This window comes from Salvia hispanica, chromosome 3 (genome assembly GCF_029641045.1).
Source record: "Salvia hispanica isolate PSC_SH4W2 chromosome 3, Shi_PSC_v1, whole genome shotgun sequence".
In the NCBI taxonomy this organism is placed as follows: Eukaryota; Viridiplantae; Streptophyta; class Magnoliopsida; order Lamiales; family Lamiaceae; genus Salvia; species Salvia hispanica.
The window spans coordinates 44,417,760-44,437,221 of record NC_142694.1 but is presented as its reverse complement, the minus strand read 5'-3'; the positions used below and the strand labels follow the sequence as shown (position 1 = coordinate 44,437,221).

At 41.8% G+C, this 19,462-nt stretch overlaps 1 protein-coding gene across 1 annotated transcript; it reads left to right on the top strand.

Annotated features, from left to right (window-relative positions):
- Positions 1-14,685: 14,685 nt before the first annotated feature.
- LOC125212781 (patatin-like protein 6) lies at positions 14,686-18,967 on the top strand. Its single transcript, XM_089069241.1, has 3 exons — positions 14,686-15,876; positions 17,180-17,495; positions 18,698-18,967. The coding sequence occupies exons 1-2, from the start codon at positions 14,800-14,802 to the stop codon at positions 17,444-17,446; spliced, it is 1,344 nt and encodes a 447-aa protein (XP_088925367.1). The 5' UTR covers positions 14,686-14,799; the 3' UTR covers positions 17,447-17,495; positions 18,698-18,967.
- Positions 18,968-19,462: the final 495 nt, after the last annotated feature.

The following is a 19,462-nucleotide window of genomic DNA, read 5'->3' as shown; positions in this document are numbered from 1 at the left end:
CTTCACTTTTGGGAGTCGACTTTGATGTTGATGATGTTTAACTGCTTATCGCTCATGGATCTGAGTTTAGCTGTTTAATTTCAAGTTATTTTGCTTAGATCTCTCTGCTGTTAGCGTAATTCTTAAATTGCTATGTCGATCTCTGCTTATTTCGTTATTGAGGTGTTTGATGTGGAATTTGGTGACAGATCTGTGGTTGATTGAGTGTTCGGAGCTTAAATTTGTAAATCTGACGTGATGGAGAATTTCTTCTGTTTGGAGTCCGTGTCGGACGCTTGGATCCGGAGTGGATTTAGCGTCTGAAGTTGGTTTTGGCGTGTGAAAGAAACAGTAGTTGATAGACTTGTTTTATTTCCTTTGTTTTCTATTTCGCTTCGTCTAGGTATGCAGATCTGTTAAGTTCTTCGTTATTTATGCATAGATTTGATTTCAAGTTAGTAGCCCTGTTTTTGATTTGCTTATGTGTTTTCTCAAGAAGTTTTATGCGAATTTGGTTGTAGAAGACGATGTCACTGTCAGTTAGTACGAGAGTTAGTTATTCTGCCACTTTCCAGTCGTACTCTGCTTTTTCTTAGATGTGGTCCCACTGTAGAATTATCTCCTAGGTCTAGCTGTTAGGTTAAGTTTCTTTCTAATATTCCCAAGTCAAGTTAATTTTAATTTTCCTCAACCCAAGAAAATGCGTGGCAGCAGCCAACACCAAAAATACTCCCAAATCCTTGATTACGAGTCTTACGCATCCTTCTCTGTGGGATCGATCCCTACTTCCCTATACTAGGTTTAGTAAAGTGGTTGAGGGTTTTTGAAGCGGGGAAGTACTTGTATGTCCGACGACCGGGATTCCGCACAACCTACGAGTTCCTAGACCAAGTGATCTAGTGGACTTGCTGGATCTGGGGAACCTGCCTTATTTGAATATCGCAACACTGCACACACACTACACTTGTACTGTCACATCCCAAGCAGCTTCAAGTGGCTCCGTTGCCGGAGATGGATGGCGTTTGCTGTTATTAAGGATTTGGTGTAAATATTCTAATTTTTGTTATTTTCTTTCTCCCTGACAGTTTATGAAAGCGGGCTTCAAATCTGGAAGTTGGGCAAGTTCATCTGGATCAGGGAGTGGCCAGTACGAGTGGCGAATCAAGGAATCTACATCTACCATCACTACTAGATCAGGATTGAGAACGGAAGATCCATTCCCGTTCGAGTCAGAAAGTGAAAAGGAGTGGAATTCATCGACAGAGAAGAATCCAGGGACATCAACCGAACCAGAGCATTCCGAGACCGAGGAGGAGAAGGACCCAGATATGGCTCATCTACTAGACCCCGATCCGGAAATAGGGTCGCTCACCGCACATCTTGACGGTGAACCCGCTCATGCTATAGTCTCGAATCCACGACGGAGGTCGATCGACATCAAGACAAATGTGCTTGGAGTTCTACCTACTTTCTCTGGGCGTAGGAATGAATGCCCTTATGAATTTCTGAACGAGTTCAGTAAACTATGCAGCATTCAAAAGCGACCCAACGAGGCAACAGAAGAGGACTACCGTCTTCGAGCAATTCCGTTTGCTCTCAAAGGGGAGGCGAACACTTGGCTGCTGAGGCTTCCACCGGACTCGATCAACACGTGGAAGGATTTTAAACTGGAATTTTTGGATTAATTTTTTCCATCTAATAAGACGAATGCCTTGAAGAAGGAGATTCAGGAGTGCAAACAAGAATACGATGAGTCCCTAAGTTCTTATTGGTCCCGCTTCAAGGGGCTGCTGGATGCTTGTCCAAACCACAGGATGATAGAAGCGGAGACTTACTATTTGTTCTATGAAGGTGCAAACCCTGAATCAAAGGACTTGATGAACTCCTCGAGCGGGGGAAATTTTACTAAGAACAAAGCAAGTGAAGCCAGGGAAACGCTGGGGAGATTGATTGAGGCAAAGAAGGCCTATGATAACCCGCGAAGCATATTGAGGAGAGGATCAGCTAATGCAGTGATGGATCAAGAAGACAAGAAGGTGGAAGATAGGATCGATAAACTGGAAAAGGCCTTGCTAAGTGCGATCGAGAAATGCAATCCGCATGCTCCAGTGGAAAATGAGAAATCCCTTGGTCAAGAGGAAAGGCAACTGCAACCATACTACAGTCAACCCTACGAAGGAGAGTGCCACGCTCAAGCAAGTTCGATGGGAAGTTGGAATCCCGATGGAAGTTGGAATCAAGGGAGACAGAGGGACGCTCCATGGAGGACTCCCCAAACTTCAGATGGACTGACCATGATCAAAGCCAGCCGCCTCCCTTGCAGCTCACGAATTTTGCACACCCTCTGGAGAGGCAGTCCAATTGGCCAGGGAAGGGACAAGAAGGACAATTGCAGCTGGGATACAGGAATCAGGATCAAGCTAATTGGGGAAACAAAAATCAAAACAACTCAGGAAACTCCTACGTGCCACCTCAACAAAGGAATAACCAAGGCAATTTTCAGAATTCCCAACAGAACCATCAAGGGAATCAAGGGTCTGGTGGTCAGTACAACAATCAAGGGTCGAGTAACCAGTACAACAATCATCAAGGAAATTTTCGACAGAACCAAGGTCAAGGACAAAATTTTGGTCAATTCAACTTCAGACCACAACGGAGTTTGGATGACATGGTCCATGATTTGGTAAATTCACATCAGTTCATGCAAGGTAACCTACATTCCAACAATGACATGGTGCACAAGTTACAAGATGCTCAGTCAGAGCAAAAAGCCGCCATGGACATGATGGCAAAACAACTTTCCCAGATCGCAGTATCTTTGAACGAGATGCGAGGGAATGAAGGTAAACTTCCTGCTACCGTCAAACCGCCAGACCGGGCAAATATTAGTCAAATCACTTTGAGATCTGGACGGGGTTACGAAGGGCAACGTTGGGAGCTGATGAGGAAGCGCCTATGCAAGCCAAAGAAGGGAAACAGAGTCAGAAACAGCAAGAAGGAGGCGCTGAACCAAGGGAGATCATTGTTCAGAGAGACCTCCAGAAGGAAGATTTAGGGGGATCTCTACCTCGACCAAGGGACCCGTTCTTCCTAGACCCCGAACCTGAGGAAGTAAGCAGGGAAGGAAACAAAGCAGTTGATGAAATCCTGGCTGGTACTTCCACAAATGCAGTAAAGCGAGCAAAACCATTTCCATATCGAGGGGAGACGAAGAAGAAAAAGGATGACATAGAGGATCTCATGGAGATTTTCAGCAAGTTGGAAATCAACTTGCCATTCTTGCAAAGCCTTGAAAATGTCCACCTTCAGTAAGTTCATCAAGGAGTTTATTGCAGGGAAAACCAAACTAGATGGGAAGATTGTGATTGGAGAAACTGTGTCTGCTGTGATACAAAAAAGAAGAATGCCCTCAAAATGCACGGACCCAGGTATGTTTACATTACCCATTTCTTTAGGGGATATCAAGGTTGAGCATGCCATGTGTGATCTAGGGGCGTCAATAAATGTTTTGCCACTTTCAATCTATAAAAGGTTAACTGGAGTAAGAATGGTTGATACCAAAGTAGTAATCCAGCTAGCAGATAGAACTTGCATTTGCCTTGAAGGAGTGTTGGAAAATATTATAGTCAAGGTGCATGAGTTTCTATATCCTGCTAATTTTTACGTGATCAAGATGAATGATAATGAGTCTGCTGAGTCTAGTGGGGTACTTTTGGGGAGGCCATTTTTGCGTACGGCTAAGACCATTATCGATGTGTTTGATGGAACAATTTGCTTGGACTATAATGGGGAAAAATATACCTTTAGCATAGATGAGGGGATGAAAAGACCTTTAGATGTTGAGAATCTCTATGCTATTGATGTTATTAACCCTTTAGTCCAAGAATATCTTGAGACTGAATTGATACAGGAACAGATTGATAACTCGGAGTAGAGCCATTCGATTGACAAAGAAGTTGTGGGATGGTGTGCAACAGTGAACACAGAAGAATTGACAGATGAAGAGCTCATGGAGGCCATTATGGAATTCTGCAGGAACCCGGAATCAACTAGGTCCAAGGGATCGGCTTATGTGGCCAGTTTGGAAAAATCTCCTGGGTTAGGGAAAGAGACTTCACCAGAAAATTCAGAAAAGAATCCCTTGCCCCAGGAGACAAATGAAGCGAAAAAAGAGCTGAAAACACTCCCACCAGGCCTTAAGTACGCTTACTTGGAGAAGGACGAGACATTTCCAGTAATAGTCAACAGCAACTTGACCAAGGAACAGGAGAAGGAGTTGTTAGAGGTCATCAAAAGGAACAAGAAGGCAATAGGATGGACTCTCTCAGATTTGGTGGGAATAAGTCCAGATCTTTGCATGCACCACATCCGTCTGGAAGAAAGTGCAAAGGCTCATCGAGATGCACAACGGAAGCTGAACCCAAACATGCGAGAGGAAGTCTTGAAGGAGGTATTGAAGTTGCTTGCTCTAGGAAACATTTACTCCATTCCTGACAGTGAGTGGGTCAGTCCTGTCCATATGGTGCGAAAGAAGTCTGGGATACAAGTCATAAAAAATGAGAAGAATGAATTGGTACCCACCAGATTAGTGACAGGGTGGAGGATGTGCATCGACTACAGGAAGTTGAATGAAGCCACAAAGAAGGATCATTTTCCTTTGCCTTTCATTGATCAGATGCTGGAAAGATTGGCAGGCAAACAGTATTTTTGTTTCCTTGACGGATACAACGGATATTTCCAAATCTACATTAATCTGGAGGATCAAGAGAAGACCACTTTCACGTGCCCTTTTGGTACATATGCATACCGAAGAATGCCGTTTGGATTGTGTAATGCACCGGGGACTTTTCAACGATGTATGATGAGCATTTTTTCGGATCTGTTGGAAGTATGCATTGAGATATTCATGGACGATTTCACCGTCTATGGGAACTCATTTGATGCTTGTTTAGCCAGCCTGGATCTAGTGTTGCAGAGATGTCAGGAGAAGCATTTAGTGTTGAACTTCGAGAAGTGCCACTTCATGGTGACTGAAGGCATTGTCCTAGGTCACGTGGTTTCTGAGAGGGGTATCCAGGTAGACAAGGCAAAGGTGGATGTGATATCAAAATTACCATACCCTACGAACCAAAAAGAGGTGAGAGGTTTCCTAGGCCATGCAGGGTTCTATAGGAGGTTCATAAAGGATTTTGCAAAAATCGCGCAACCACTCACTCGGTTGTTACAAAATGATGTTGAATTCGTCTTTGACGAAGGATGTGAGAGGGCGTTCCAGCTGCTTAAGGACAGGTTAGTATCAGCACCAATAATCAGGGCACCAGACTGGAACCATCCTTTCGAGATAATGTGTGATGCGAGCGATTTCGCTGTGGGAGCTGTCTTAGGACAAAAAATTGATGGAAAAAGCTATGTGATCTTCTATGCTTCCAAAACACTAAATCAAGCTCAGAAGAATTATGACACCACGGAGAATGAAATGTTAGCCATCGTGTATGCCTTTGAAAAATTCCGACCCTACCTTCTTGGGTCAAGGGTTATAGTCTTCACGGATCACGCAGCAATAAAGTACTTATTGGCTAAGAAGGAGTCGAAGCCAAGGTTAATCCGTTGGGTGTTACTTTTACAAGAATTTGATTGGGAAGTACGAGATAAAAGAGGAACGGAGAATAGGGTAGCAGATCATTTGAGCAGAATCTTCCAAGGAGAAACAGAAGAGGCTATACTCGATGCCTTTCCCGAGGAACATTTGTACTTTTTGGAGAAATTTCCTAGACCACCTGACTGGGAAGCAGTTTTGGCTCTGACCGGTCTAGGGGAATCAGATAAAGGGAAGCGCACGCTGAATGCAGAACCATGGTTTGCTGATCTAGCCAACTACTTGGTCACAGGAGAGATGCCGGTTTCAGAAGAAGTTTCCCGGGCCCAGAGGATGAAGATTAGAAGCGAATCCAAATTTTATTTTTGGGATGATCCTTACCTGTGGAAAATGTGCTCAGATCAAGTGATTAGGCGCTGCATTCCCGAATGAGAACAAAGAGATGTGTTAAATCATTGCCACGCATTAGCATGTGGAGGCCACTTTGGGCCAAGGAAAACAGCGAGGAAGGTTCTAGACAGCGGATTTTATTGGCCAACATTGAATAAGGATGCTTTCGAATTCTGCCAGTGTTGTGAGAGATGCCAACAGACAGGGGGAATTTCAAGGAGAGATGAGATGCCTCTGATCCCAGTGATCGTGTGCGAAAATTTTGATGTGTGGGGAATGGACTTTATGGGACCGTTTCCGTCATCCTATGGGAATACCTACATATTGGTTGCAGTGGATTATGTATCTAAGTGGATAGAAGCTAAGGCCACCACAACTTGCGAATCAAAGGAGGTGGCGAAATTTCTCAAGGATAACATTTTCAACAGATACGAAGTTCCTAGAGCCATCATCTCAGACCAAGGAACACATTTCTGTAATCGCACCATCGAGGCTTTGATGAAGAAATATGATGTACACCATCGAGTGTCAACTCCTTACCATCCTCAGTCTAATGGCCAGGCAGAGATTTCTAATCGCGAGATCAAGGCGATATTGGAGAAAACAGTTAATCCGTCAAGGAAAGACTGGAGCAAAAGACTCGGGGACGCATTGTGGGCCTACAGAACTGCTTTTAAAACACCTATTGGAATGTCACCCTACAGACTTGTGTTTGGTAAGATGTGTCACTTGCCTGTAGGAATTGAACACAAGGCATACTGGGCAGTGAAGGAAATGAACATGAAGCCGATAGCATGCGAAGAAGAGAGAAAGTTGCAATTGCAAGAGTTGGAGGCACTTCGGCTGGAGTCGTTTGAATCTGCCATGTGGTACAAAGAAAGAACGAAGTTATGGCACGATAAAAACCTCCGGGTCAAGGAACTTCATGTGGGACAGAAAGTGCTCCTTTTTCAGTCTCGGCTTAAGCTCATGCCAGGGAAACTGAAGTCTAAATGAATTGGCCCATACACCATCGTTGGCATCCGAGCAAATGGAGCAGTAGAGATCCAGGGAAGTGCTCCAAACTCTGTTCCTTTCCTTGTAAACGGTCATAGAGTGAAAGTTTATAGGGATAATTCTGAGTTGTGTGTTGTGGACGAGATTCCACTACACACACTCCCTATTATTGCCTAAAAGGACGAGGGTAATTTCCGATGAATTCATGGGTCAAGGGGTAAGCTGAAAATTTTGAAAATTCACAACTAAACCAGGGAATCTCGGAAATACAACATGTAAATAGTTTAATTTTTCTCTAAAAAAAATATTAAAAAAAAAAAAAAAAACAATGATAAAAAAAAAAATGTACTTATGTGTATATAATTTCGAAGCACCAGACTCCTAGGGGAACCCGTATTTTATGCCCTAACCTCGACCCAGGGGTCTGGAATCTTCAAATTTTATTTTATAGGGCATGGTCGAGGGGATTCGCCAGGAGAGAGCCTGAAGGAAGGTGTCAAGGAGGGAAAGGATATTTTGAATTTCAAATTTTGGCCGATAATTATGGGAGACGTACGGTTGCTTACATCACGCCTGCAACCGCACCATCTTTTCACCAGAAAAGGCAACCGTCGTCCTTCTCTCTCTATCATTCCTCATTAGACAAAAAAATTGTGTTTGCTCTTCCTTCTCTCTTCATTCACTCTCTCTCTCTAAAAGACAGACGAAACCCTAACAACAAAATCGCCCAATTCTTTTCGTTTTCTTTCAGATCTATACCGATGGATTCGACCAAGGGAACTGAGTATGACCCCACTTTGTTGGCCGAATTAACACAGAAGGTGGGAAGCATAAAGAAAGCGAAGGAGGTGTACGCCCTATTCACCGCCAGTCTGATGCCGTCTGCGCCGGCTGTACCATCACTGCCAATTCCGGCGGATTCGGCCGCAACACCGGCAAATCTCTCTGAAACAAGATCGCAAGTCGCGGAACTACCTCATGCAAGGGGCGTTTCGCAAGTAGCGGAGACAGAGGAGGCTTTACACAGGCAATCTGAGGACGGTGAACAGACGCATGACGAGACTTTGAAGGAGACAGAAGGTAATGTACCGGAGAACCCTAATCTTGAGGGTAGGGAAATGTATGAGGGGGAAACCCCTACTGCTGATGAAGTTCTTGAGGGGGAAACCCCTATTGCTGTTGAGATATGTGAGGGGGAAACCCCTGTTGTGTTTGAAGTTCGTGAGGGGGAAACCCCAGTTTCTGTTGAAATTGCTGAGGGGGAGACCCCTGTGTTTGAGAAGGCTGTTGAGGGGGAAACCCCTATGTTTGAAACAACTACTGAGGGGGAAACCCCTATTCCAGGAGATGTCAGGGGGGAGAAACCCATCTATATCGAGGGGGCAACCCCGATGGTGGTTGAAGAGGGGGAAACCCCAGAAAAGCTGTTGGCGGAGTCAGATCTACATTCGACGGCGGAACCGGAGCCCGAGGAAGGGCTAAAATTGATCGTGGACCTGGTTGATGACCAGGAAACAAGTGAGCCCAAGATTGATGAAAGGGCCGAAAGGAAGCGCACCAGGAGAAGCCTCCTTGACGAAGTTGATGACTTCATACCTGAAGCGACAGAGACAGAGGCGCGCTTGGCCAAGGAGAAAGCAAGAAAAGGAAAGGCGCCGGCGACTGCATCTACACGGTCAAGGAAAGCTCCCTCCGTCCAGGAGGTCGAGGAGACCCTTTTCCCTGAGACCGAGGAAACCCTTGTCGACGAGCACGAGGAGCCCATCCCTGAGCCAAGCTATAACTCTGAGGAGGTTGAGGAAGAGCCAATTCCCGGACGCCCCGTGATTTGGCTGACTAAGAGATTGCTGGAGGAGATGAGACAGTTTGACGACCAGAAAAGAATCGCGGTGTACAAGGAACGATGCAGCGCAGGAAAGATGGCCAAGTCGGGAAAACAGTATAGCAAGAGGGAGCTCAAGATGATTGCATGTGACAAAGAATTTCGCGCCTATATCCAGGCAATAGGGTTTGAGTGGCTGTTGCAGCACAGCCAAGAGAGGGTACCAGTGGATCTGGCAAGAGAGTTTTTCTCCACTTTTCGTTTGAAGAATACCTCAGACCTGGACGCGGATTCCATCACATTCAGACTCTTCAATCAGGAGCACGAGTTGAGCATTAGGGAGTGGTCCCTACGGATGGGGTTGTTCACTAAGGAAGAAGATGAAGAGGGGGCTTGGAACGACAGGATGGTGGGGATGCCAAAGAACACACCTGGGTTCAAAGTCCAGACAACATGGGAACTGGTCACGCACTCTAAATCAGGGGCGTTTAAATCCAGCTACTCCAAAGCCTCCCACATCGAAGATCGGATCCTCCGTTTTACTCAAACATTTATCAGTTACAATTTGATGGGCAGTGCGAATTCAGCCCTCACTACTACCGATCTCTACTTCACTTGGTGCATGGCAGAGGGTGTTAAGGTGCACCTCGGATATTGGATGGCGCAAGCGTGCCACCAGATGACGAGCAACCCAGGACGTCATATGTACACCTGCCACCTCATCGGCGCTTACCTCCAGAGGAATATAGAAATGAGAATTGCCAAGGCTGCTCCACTTGTAGTCATGTGCGACCCCCCAGAGGTGTTCAGTGTTGATTATTTCTTCAACAAGGGGTTGCTGCAGACTCAAGGCACCAAAACTCTCTTCTATTCTTTAGGAGACAAGGTGAAGGCGGAGCCGGAGGAAGCAGAAAAGGCCATGCCAAGTGAAGAGATCGAGGAGCTGCGGAAGGAAGTCCAGGACATGAAAAAGGAGATGCAGATAATGCGGAAGGATATGATGAAGGAACTCGGTGGGATAAGGAACGAATTGATGGGAAATCGGGAGGCAGTGCAGACCCTGAGGGGAAATATTGCTGATTTGGCAGTGAAATGTGCCAAACAGAATGATAGGATGACGGAAGCGGTGGAGCTTTCAATGAAAATGTTGAAGTGGATGCAGCAGACGCTTCCCTTGACCCAGTTGAGGACAACTCCTGGGTCCAGCAGTGAGGTCAGGCAGCCCACCCATAGCAGTCCCTCCGTCAAGCGACCACAGCAGTCGCTTCAGATGATCTCCCCGACCATTCCCGTGCAAGTTCCAGCCCCACCAAAATCAAAATTGATCGTGAGAAAGTCAGTACCGGAAATCCCAGAGCAGAAGGAAGAAGAGCTGGAGCAGCCAGCTAGGAAGAAGGTGAAAGTGACCCGCCCCGGAGTCCCACCCCAGTCTGGCTCCCGAGGGAGCCAGCCCCAGAAATGATCAAACATCTCTTGACCAAGTAACTTTTATTTTTTGTTCTTTTCTTTTTTTTATTGTCTACCTGTTATATATGTGTTTATCACTTGTTATATCTTCTCCCACTTAGCCCACTGCGTGGTCTAAGTGTGAGAAGTTCGTGTTTTCTGTTGTTTTATTTGTTTTTCTATGTTTTTCTGTGTCTTTCTCCCACTTAGCCCATTGCTTGGTCTAAGTGTGAGAAGTTTTATGATTTTAGTTTTGCATTGATCTCTCTGTTCCCCCCTTCACGACGATGGCTTAGGGACAACCTTGAGTGAAGTGGGAGGGGGAGATGAGTCAATGCATTACCCGTATTACATGTTAAGAGTCTGTTAGTATTACCCGTTTTTAAATCAAATTGTACAATCTATAAAATATAGAGTTGATATGACAATTTTTTTACAATTGTACAATTTTGAGGAGTTAAAATGATGATTTTGTTGTATAAAATGATACTTCTTCCTCTATATTCTAAAAGTAGTGAACTTTATAAATGATAAGGCTAATTTCATGCATCGGTATGTGCAAAGTAATGTTATAATTTGCTGGGTCTAACACGTTTCCTAAGCCAGGTGTGTGAAGAAAATGGCTAGATCGAGGAAGTTATGGAGGAGATGGTCTAGCAGGAGAATGGAACGAAATGAGCAGGAATTACGAGGAAATTGGCGTGATAAAGGGAGTCTACAGCTGAGGGCAACAAAGTCATTATCAATACCTCGCTGGACCCACTAAAACGCCTATAAATAGAGAGGAGCATGCAGCGCAATGATATATAGTTTTTACTCTTCTTAGCTCATACATTTACACACACACTTGGGAAAAATTCTGGAGATAATCGTGATAGGGGGGGTACTTTCTAAAGATCTCGAGTTTGGTAACACCGTCCTAGTGAGGGCGAAGATACAATTGTTTTAATTTCAGCTGTTTTTGCTAGTTTCCACCGTCGAACTTCACTTTTGGGAGTCGACTTTGATGTTGATGATGTTTAACTGCTTATCGCTCATGGATCTGAGTTTAGCTGTTTAATTTCAAGTTATTTTGCTTAGATCTCTCTGCTGTTAGCGTAATTCTTAAATTGCTATGTCGATCTCTGCTTATTTCGTTATTGAGGTGTTTGATGTGGAATTTGGTGACAGATCTGTGGTTGATTGAGTGTTCGGAGCTTAAATTTGTAAATCTGACGTGATGGAGAATTTCTTCTGTTTGGAGTCCGTGTCGGACGCTTGGATCCGGAGTGGATTTAGCGTCTGAAGTTGGTTTTGGCGTGTGAAAGAAACAGTAGTTGATAGACTTGTTTTATTTCCTTTGTTTTCTATTTCGCTTCGTCTAGGTATGCAGATCTGTTAAGTTCTTCGTTATTTATGCATAGATTTGATTTCAAGTTAGTAGCCCTGTTTTTGATTTGCTTATGTGTTTTCTCAAGAAGTTTTATGCGAATTTGGTTGTAGAAGACGATGTCACTGTCAGTTAGTACGAGAGTTAGTTATTCTGCCACTTTCCAGTCGTACTCTGCTTTTTCTTAGATGTGGTCCCACTGTAGAATTATCTCCTAGGTCTAGCTGTTAGGTTAAGTTTCTTTCTAATATTCCCAAGTCAAGTTAATTTTAATTTTCCTCAACCCAAGAAAATGCGTGGCAGCAGCCAACACCAAAAATACTCCCAAATCCTTGATTACGAGTCTTACGCATCCTTCTCTGTGGGATCGATCCCTACTTCCCTATACTAGGTTTAGTAAAGTGGTTGAGGGTTTTTGAAGCGGGGAAGTACTTGTGTGTCCGACGACCGGGATTCCGCACAACCTACGAGTTCCTAGACCAAGTGATCTAGTGGACTTGCTGGATCTGGGGAACCTGCCTTATTTGAATATCGCAACACTGCACACACACTACACTTGTACTGTCACATCCCGAGCAGCTTCAATAAACAACGTGAATTTTAATGTAAAATTGATAAAAGGGAAGATAGATAGAAAGGAAAAGTGAGTAAGTAGAAAATAGAGAAAAAGAAGTTTTCTAAAATGAAGTGTTTATTTTTAGGAAACAGAAGGAGTATATTCTGTTTATAAATGATATGGTATTGCTGATGTGTTTGATTGTTGTTTTGAATGTGAAGTGATATTTTGAGGGTTAGAAATGATATTTTTGTTGCATAAAAATGATTATATTTTGTTTATAAAATGATATGGTGTTCCTATCACACAATAACAATATCATTATTCCTATCCTTAATAGTATAATTTTTTCAGCATTTGATTTAATACAATGCAATTAGGATTTTGTAAAATCCATGTAAAATGGTACTCCATCCGTCCCATAAAAGATGTCATACTTGTGGGACGACACAAGATTTTAGGAGATTTTATTTTGTGTAGTAAATGGAGAGAGAAAATATAATTTTTATATTCATGTGAGAGAGAACTATTTCTAAAAGGGAAATGTGACATCTTTTGTGGGACAAACTAAAAAGAAAAGTGTGACATTTTTTTTGGGACGGAACGAAGAAATGAGAGATATGAGGAAAGTGTATTGAAGCATTTTGAACAATTGTGTTGTAATGCAGTTTCGAATGAGTGAATTGAAGTACTCTCTTTTCGTATATAATATTGTATTTGTTCTAAGGTACCCAATTGGAATTTGGCGAGGAAAAATTCAACTTGCATATAATATCGTCTAAATGTACAATTTTTATTTACCTATTTGGGAAAAATTTAGTCCGGAAAAATGAAAAAAAATCAATAGTACATTGAAATATGCATTTAAGTATAATATTTTGAACGTATAAGTATTATAAATATACGTCAGTCACATTAATACTGTATTATCGCAAATTGTAATATTTTCTCCTCCCTATAAAAATAGGTCATTTAGGGTTAATACAAGTTTTAATGCGTAATTGGTAAAGTATGAAGGAAGAAGAATAAGTACTTAAAATTGTGTAATATGGTGAACCTATAAATGATAAAGTAAAAGAGAAAGAGAAAAATTTGTCATAAATATATATAAACTATTTATGTGGAACGATTGAAATAGGAAATATATTCTATTTCAAATTTATATGAGATTGCGGGTGTATTAACAAATAGTGATAATAAGCATTTGCTAAAATTTAGACTCTATTTAGTACACATGATTGAAATTGAATTGAAATTGAAATTCTATGGAAATGAATTATAACTCAATTTCAAATCCTATGTTTGGTAAAATGAAGAATTGATATGAAATTGAATTGACATGTTTGGTAAAATATACACATATTTCACATATTTCACACACTTCACATATTTCATACACTACACACAGTTCACATATTTCACAAACTACACACACTACACAATTTCACACACTACACAGACTTCATACACTACACACACTACGCATATTTCACACACTACACAAACTTCACACACTACACACTTCACACTGTACAAACACTACACACTTCACACACTGCCAGGGACGGATCTAGTATATAATGAGATGGGGCAAATGCCCCACCTCAATTTTTCATAACCATGTAGAAATTTATATTATATTGCCTTATTATATGGAAATTCACACAATTTGCTCCCTTACATTTAAATAAATAATAATTTATTTGTCCCTCCCCTAAGCAACACACCACCTTATACCTTTACATTTAATAATATAATATATTTTATTTTATTATAATATTTATTTATTTACATATTACTACATCCGTCCACTAAAATTTGTCCCACTTTGACTCAGCATGGGTTTTAAGAAATGTAATGGAAAGTGAGTTGAAAAAGTTAATGGATTGTGGATCCTACTTTTATATATTAGTTTTATAATAAAATGTGAGTAAGAATGAGTTAGTGGAATATGGGGTTCACTCCTAAAAATGGTAAAAGTGAAATGAGACAAATTTTGGGGGACGGACGGAAATGGAAAAATGGTACAAATTTTGGTGGACGGAGGTAGTAATATTTTTGCCCCTCCTGTTATAATTTCCTGGCTTCGTACCTGCACACTGTGTGTTGTGTGAAATGTGTGTATTGTGTTAAATGCGTGAAGTGTGTGCAAAATTTGTGTATTATGTAAAATATGCGAAAATGTGTGAATATTTGAAATTCCACTATTTTTAATATGGAATTACAATTGTAGATTGAAATTCAATTGGAATTGAAATTCAATTCCAAATTTAAGAATTTTTACAATACCAAACTGAGTTAGAGTAGATAACCGCAAGTCTTTCAATGTTGAGATTTCTGTCACTATTTTAGTCAAATACTGCTAAGTAAAAATATTTACATTTAATACTCCATGAAGAGTTTAATTACAAAATCAATATAGATCAGGTAAGCAATGGCTAGGAATTTAGCGGCAAATTACCATTTCACCATTTATATTTTTTTAAATTTAAATCTGTTTCCACTTTATATAAAACGGGAAATCAAAACAAACATGCTCTGCTAAAACTGTATTTTGACTTGTGTTGTAGTTTGCTGCCTCCTTTTCTCTCATCCAATTCAAAAGATATATAATCGGATGACGTGAAGAGGTTTTCACTAAGAAAATGGCGTGTGCAGTTAACGACGACGACCTTAGCAACAAGCAGGAGCCAAGCATCGATACCGACAAACTGAGCTACGAGATTTTCTCCATTTTGGAGAGCAAGTTTTTGTTCGGCTACGACGATCAGCACCTCTGGTTACCGCAGCCGAAGAGCGCTGAAATTCAGGCGGAGAAAAATCAGAGGGGGAAAATCTGCATCCTCAGCATCGACGGCGCCGGTATGCGAACCATTTTGTCTGGCAAAACGCTGTCGTATCTGGAAACCGCGCTTAAGAACAAATCGGCGAATCCTGACGCCAGAATCGCCGATTATTTCGACGTCGCCGCCGGCACAGGCGTCGGCGGCATCTTCACAGCGATGCTCTTCGCCGCGGCCGATCAGAACCGTCCGATTTTCCACGCGGACGACACGTTGAGGTTCCTCGCTGCGGAGGGGAAAAAGTTACACTCGCGGAGTTCGAAGAGCGGTTTTCTCAAGCGCGTTTTTAATAAATCCGGCGACGGTTCGTCGGCGGCGGGGATGGAGAAGGCGATGAAGGAGGCGTTCAAGGACGAGAGGACCGGCCGCAGCCTCACGCTGAAGGACACGCTAAAACCGGTTTTAATCCCCTGCTACGACCTCTCCAGTGCGGCGCCGTTTCTGTTCTCGCGAGCGGACGCGCTCGAGAGCGACAGCTTCGATTTCAACCTATGGGAGGTTTGCTCGGCGACGGCTGCCGATCCGGTGGTTTTCGATCCGGTTTGCATGAAATCGGTCGACGGATTGACCCGGTGCGTGGGGGTGGACGGCGGAATTGCGATGGGAAACCCTACCGCGGCGGCGATCACGCACGTGCTGCACAATAAGCAGGAATTTCCGTTTGTGAGAGGAGTGGAGGATATTTTGGTCCTTTCACTCGGCGCGGGCGGGCAGCCGACGGAGGGAAGCTTTGACTACGAGCAGGTCAAGACGTGGAAGGCGAAGGATTGGGCGCGGCCGCTAGCGCGGATTTCCGGCGACAGCGCGGCGGAGATGGTGGACCACGCTGTAGCCATGGCGTTTGGGGAGAGCCGCAGCAGCAATTACGTCAGGGTTCAGGTATGCAAAACGCGAAATCAATTAATCAGCTGATTCAACGCAACTTTTACCATTAAAATCCTGCTAAATGAGTAATGATGAAATCAATTGCTTAATTTCGGATATTCAAGAGAGAGAAAATTGGGTGGGGAAACAGGCTGGATTGAGATGGGGAAGTTGTTATTAGGAGAACATGTGCCAGTGGTAATTTTGGGAGCATGCAATTAAATTCTGTGTGTTTCTTCTGGGGAGAATAATGTGAAGATGAGTGAAGGAAAAGGAGAGTTCAAACCAGGAGAAGAACCGTTGTCCATTTGATGCAACATGCCAAAATGCCAACCATAAGTTGCAGTTACGCGCATTCTGTCATGAAATGATCATGATCAGAACTGCAACGTATCCGCCACTCTGTTTTTAGATTTGAAAGCTAAATTTTACAAAAAGAAAGGTATTCAAACTAGTTACTTCCTCTAATGTAGGAGAAGACTCTTTTTAACTCACAGGAATTCACATTATTGATCAATTTCAGTTGAACATATTCTGCACCATTTTGTTGAAATCAGTAGCAGTCAGAAAATGATGAGATAGGAAGGGAAAGAGCTAAATTACATGCCGTTTGTAATATTTGTCATTTATATTGAATAATCCCATTAGTATTAGTATTTCTATAACTAGTAGTAGAAGTCAGAGGATGATGAGATTGGACCATGGAGGGGAAAGGCACAGTTTGCAATTGTGTCATTTTTTAAAGATTTTTCACCAAGTGTGATTGTGATGGGGTCCTCAACCTACTGGAGATGGTAATACACGCACAGAATGTGACTCGAGTTTGGAAAACAATCATGGTCTTTTATCTCATGGAGAAGGGGACTATGTAACTACTGTCATTTGACTTGAACTGGCTTGAAACTGATTTCCTACTATTCAAATGGTCCTGCCAGTCATTTACTGCAATGGTCCCATTACTCCCTGCATGACCTTGCTTAATAAACTTTTCTCACTCTATTATACACACACACATACCATATATATGTATATTTTTCAGGTGTGCATTCTGTGGGTATATTTATTTTGATGCCTGATATATACGGCTTGGGATTAACTAAAAACTAAGAAACATCTGATTAGGGAGTACTAATTTGGATTACTTTGCAAGATTAGTTATAATGTTACTTTGCAAGATTAGGGAGTACTAATTTGGATTACTTTGCAAGATTAGTTATAATGTTATTTGAACTGCATAATTTTGAGTAAAATGGGTAATTAGTGAGTGATAGAGATGTTTGGAAAATCCTAAGCTCACTTAAAACGTTTCTATCAACAGGCAAGTTGTTCCAGCTTCGGCCAATGTGGTGCAAATGTCGATTCAGACTCCAGTCCAAGTAATGTAAAAGTGCTAATGGGGATAGCAGAGGACATGCTGAAGCAGAAAAGTGTAGAGTCTGTCCTCTTCAGTGGTAAGAAGATGGGAGAGCAGAGCAACTTGGAGAAACTCGACTGGTTTGCCGACCAACTTGTGCTAGAGCATCAGAAGAGGAGTTGCCGGATAGCTCCCACTGTCGCGTTCAAGAAACCAACAAGCAGGCCTTAAGCAACTTCCGGAAATTCAAAACACTCATCCATTAAAGCAAAATTAAACGGTAAACTTTCTCCATTTCACCACTATGTACTAGCATGACATATCCTGCTAATATCTATCAGGCCCCATCATAAATTGTCTTCTATCTTAACATTATGAATTTGTCAATGCTAATCACCTAAAGATACCAACCCTTGTCTGTTTTCTTGTACCCCGTGGGCTCTGTCTTGTCATTTTCTACCGAAATCAGAAACAATCGTTTTTTCTAAAACACTGTTAGAGATGAAAAGTCTCATCCTAAAATCCTAATCTTGCTGTCCGCCTACCGACACTGCTTCTAGGAAGTGATAGAGAGAGTTGGGATTATTCTTTGTTAGTAGACTCTAAACATATGTTTAGTCACCAATTATGTTATTGGCATTGTTTATAACCCTTAGTTTTAACTAGACATATATATTCTCGATCAAGTCGATTTAACAATTCTAGGCTTGGACCTAGACCTTTTTAGTCTCTCTATCTCAGTAGGGCCTTGCAAATTTTTTGGTGGGAGCCATTGTGATAAATCTTAGTCATGGGACATAGCCATCTTCCTATAGAAAATATTGGCCCTTCATATTTTTGACTTAGTTGGCCAAAATCGTGAAGAAAAACACATTTCATTGAAATGATATCTATTGCCGACAGACATATATTTGAAGTACAGTTGTCGTATACTTGTGCAATATGTAGACAAATCAAGAAAAGTTGGCCGAAAGTGCTACTGCTACTTATGTAAGCAGTAGGTCTAAATGGTTGAAGATATACACATAAAAAGGCAAACAATGAGCCATAGATAGACATTTGTCCTGTAAAAATTTGGAAAGAATCTAGCTACAACATCGTCATCAATGAACACTGCAGGTTTCTTTTGGAGATTAGTGGGATGTCTTGAAACCTAGGTAGTCAAAGAACTCCTCCCACTTTTCTAGCTTGCTGTCTGAACTAGTGTTACATTATTTTAATATATTAATTGCATATGATTGAAATATTACGAGTCAAAAGATGGTCGTTTTTAAACGGAAGATAAAGTTGAAAAAATAATGGGCATAATTTACTGAGTTTGCCTGTGAAATTAAAAACAGGAAAAAATTACTGTGGTGTGAAAAATTGAGGAGCAACAGATTAAAGCATTCAACATGATGTCTAATGGTTTTATGTGTTTGAATATTCTTTTTCCAAAGAGCAAGTGGTTCTCATTCTTGGAGTTTTTGTGACTTTTTGCAGGTAAATGGTAAGAGAAAAAACAATGTAAAGTGATATACTAGTATATAGCAACTTTCACATTTTGAGAAGGATAGGAGAAGTGGGGTCTGAGTTTGTGTTGTGAAAAAAGGTTGTGTGTGGGATTCTTTGCCGGCCAGCGGCGGAGCACGGTGGAAGCCGCCACACCACGGTGGTCTTTGAAAGTTGTACTACCTTTTTCTCTTTTTTAATTGGATGATGTAATGAGTACTCCTATTCTATCCTAAGTTCTTGGTGGTTTATCTTTTTGAATTTCTATATTGATGATATGTCACAATGTCTCTTATTGGGGACTTTGGGTCTCATTCAATAATTTAAATGGGAATGGATGAGGACTTTTGGTCTGGAGTCAAGTGGAACTTTAACCGAATCGAAAAGGTAAATTGAAAAATATGTGCTTAGTGGAGTTTGAATAGATTAAAAAATAAAATACCCTAATTAAGTGAATTTATATTGCATATTTCCTTTATAAAATATCCTTGATCAACTTATAACCGAGCACAATTTAAGCACTACAAGCCTTCAAGTATGCAGACAGTTTATAAGACAACAAAACTACTCTTCAAGCTTTGTTATGATATTTTCAGTTGTATTAATATGAAGCACATCAATTTGTCACATATACCAAACTTGTAACAACACAAGCAAGAAGTAGAACAAGATATACAATATGGTTATCCACTTAAAATGCTCAATCAATTATGCCTAAAGAGGTCACACTCACATTTGCAAGATGCGAGAGACGGA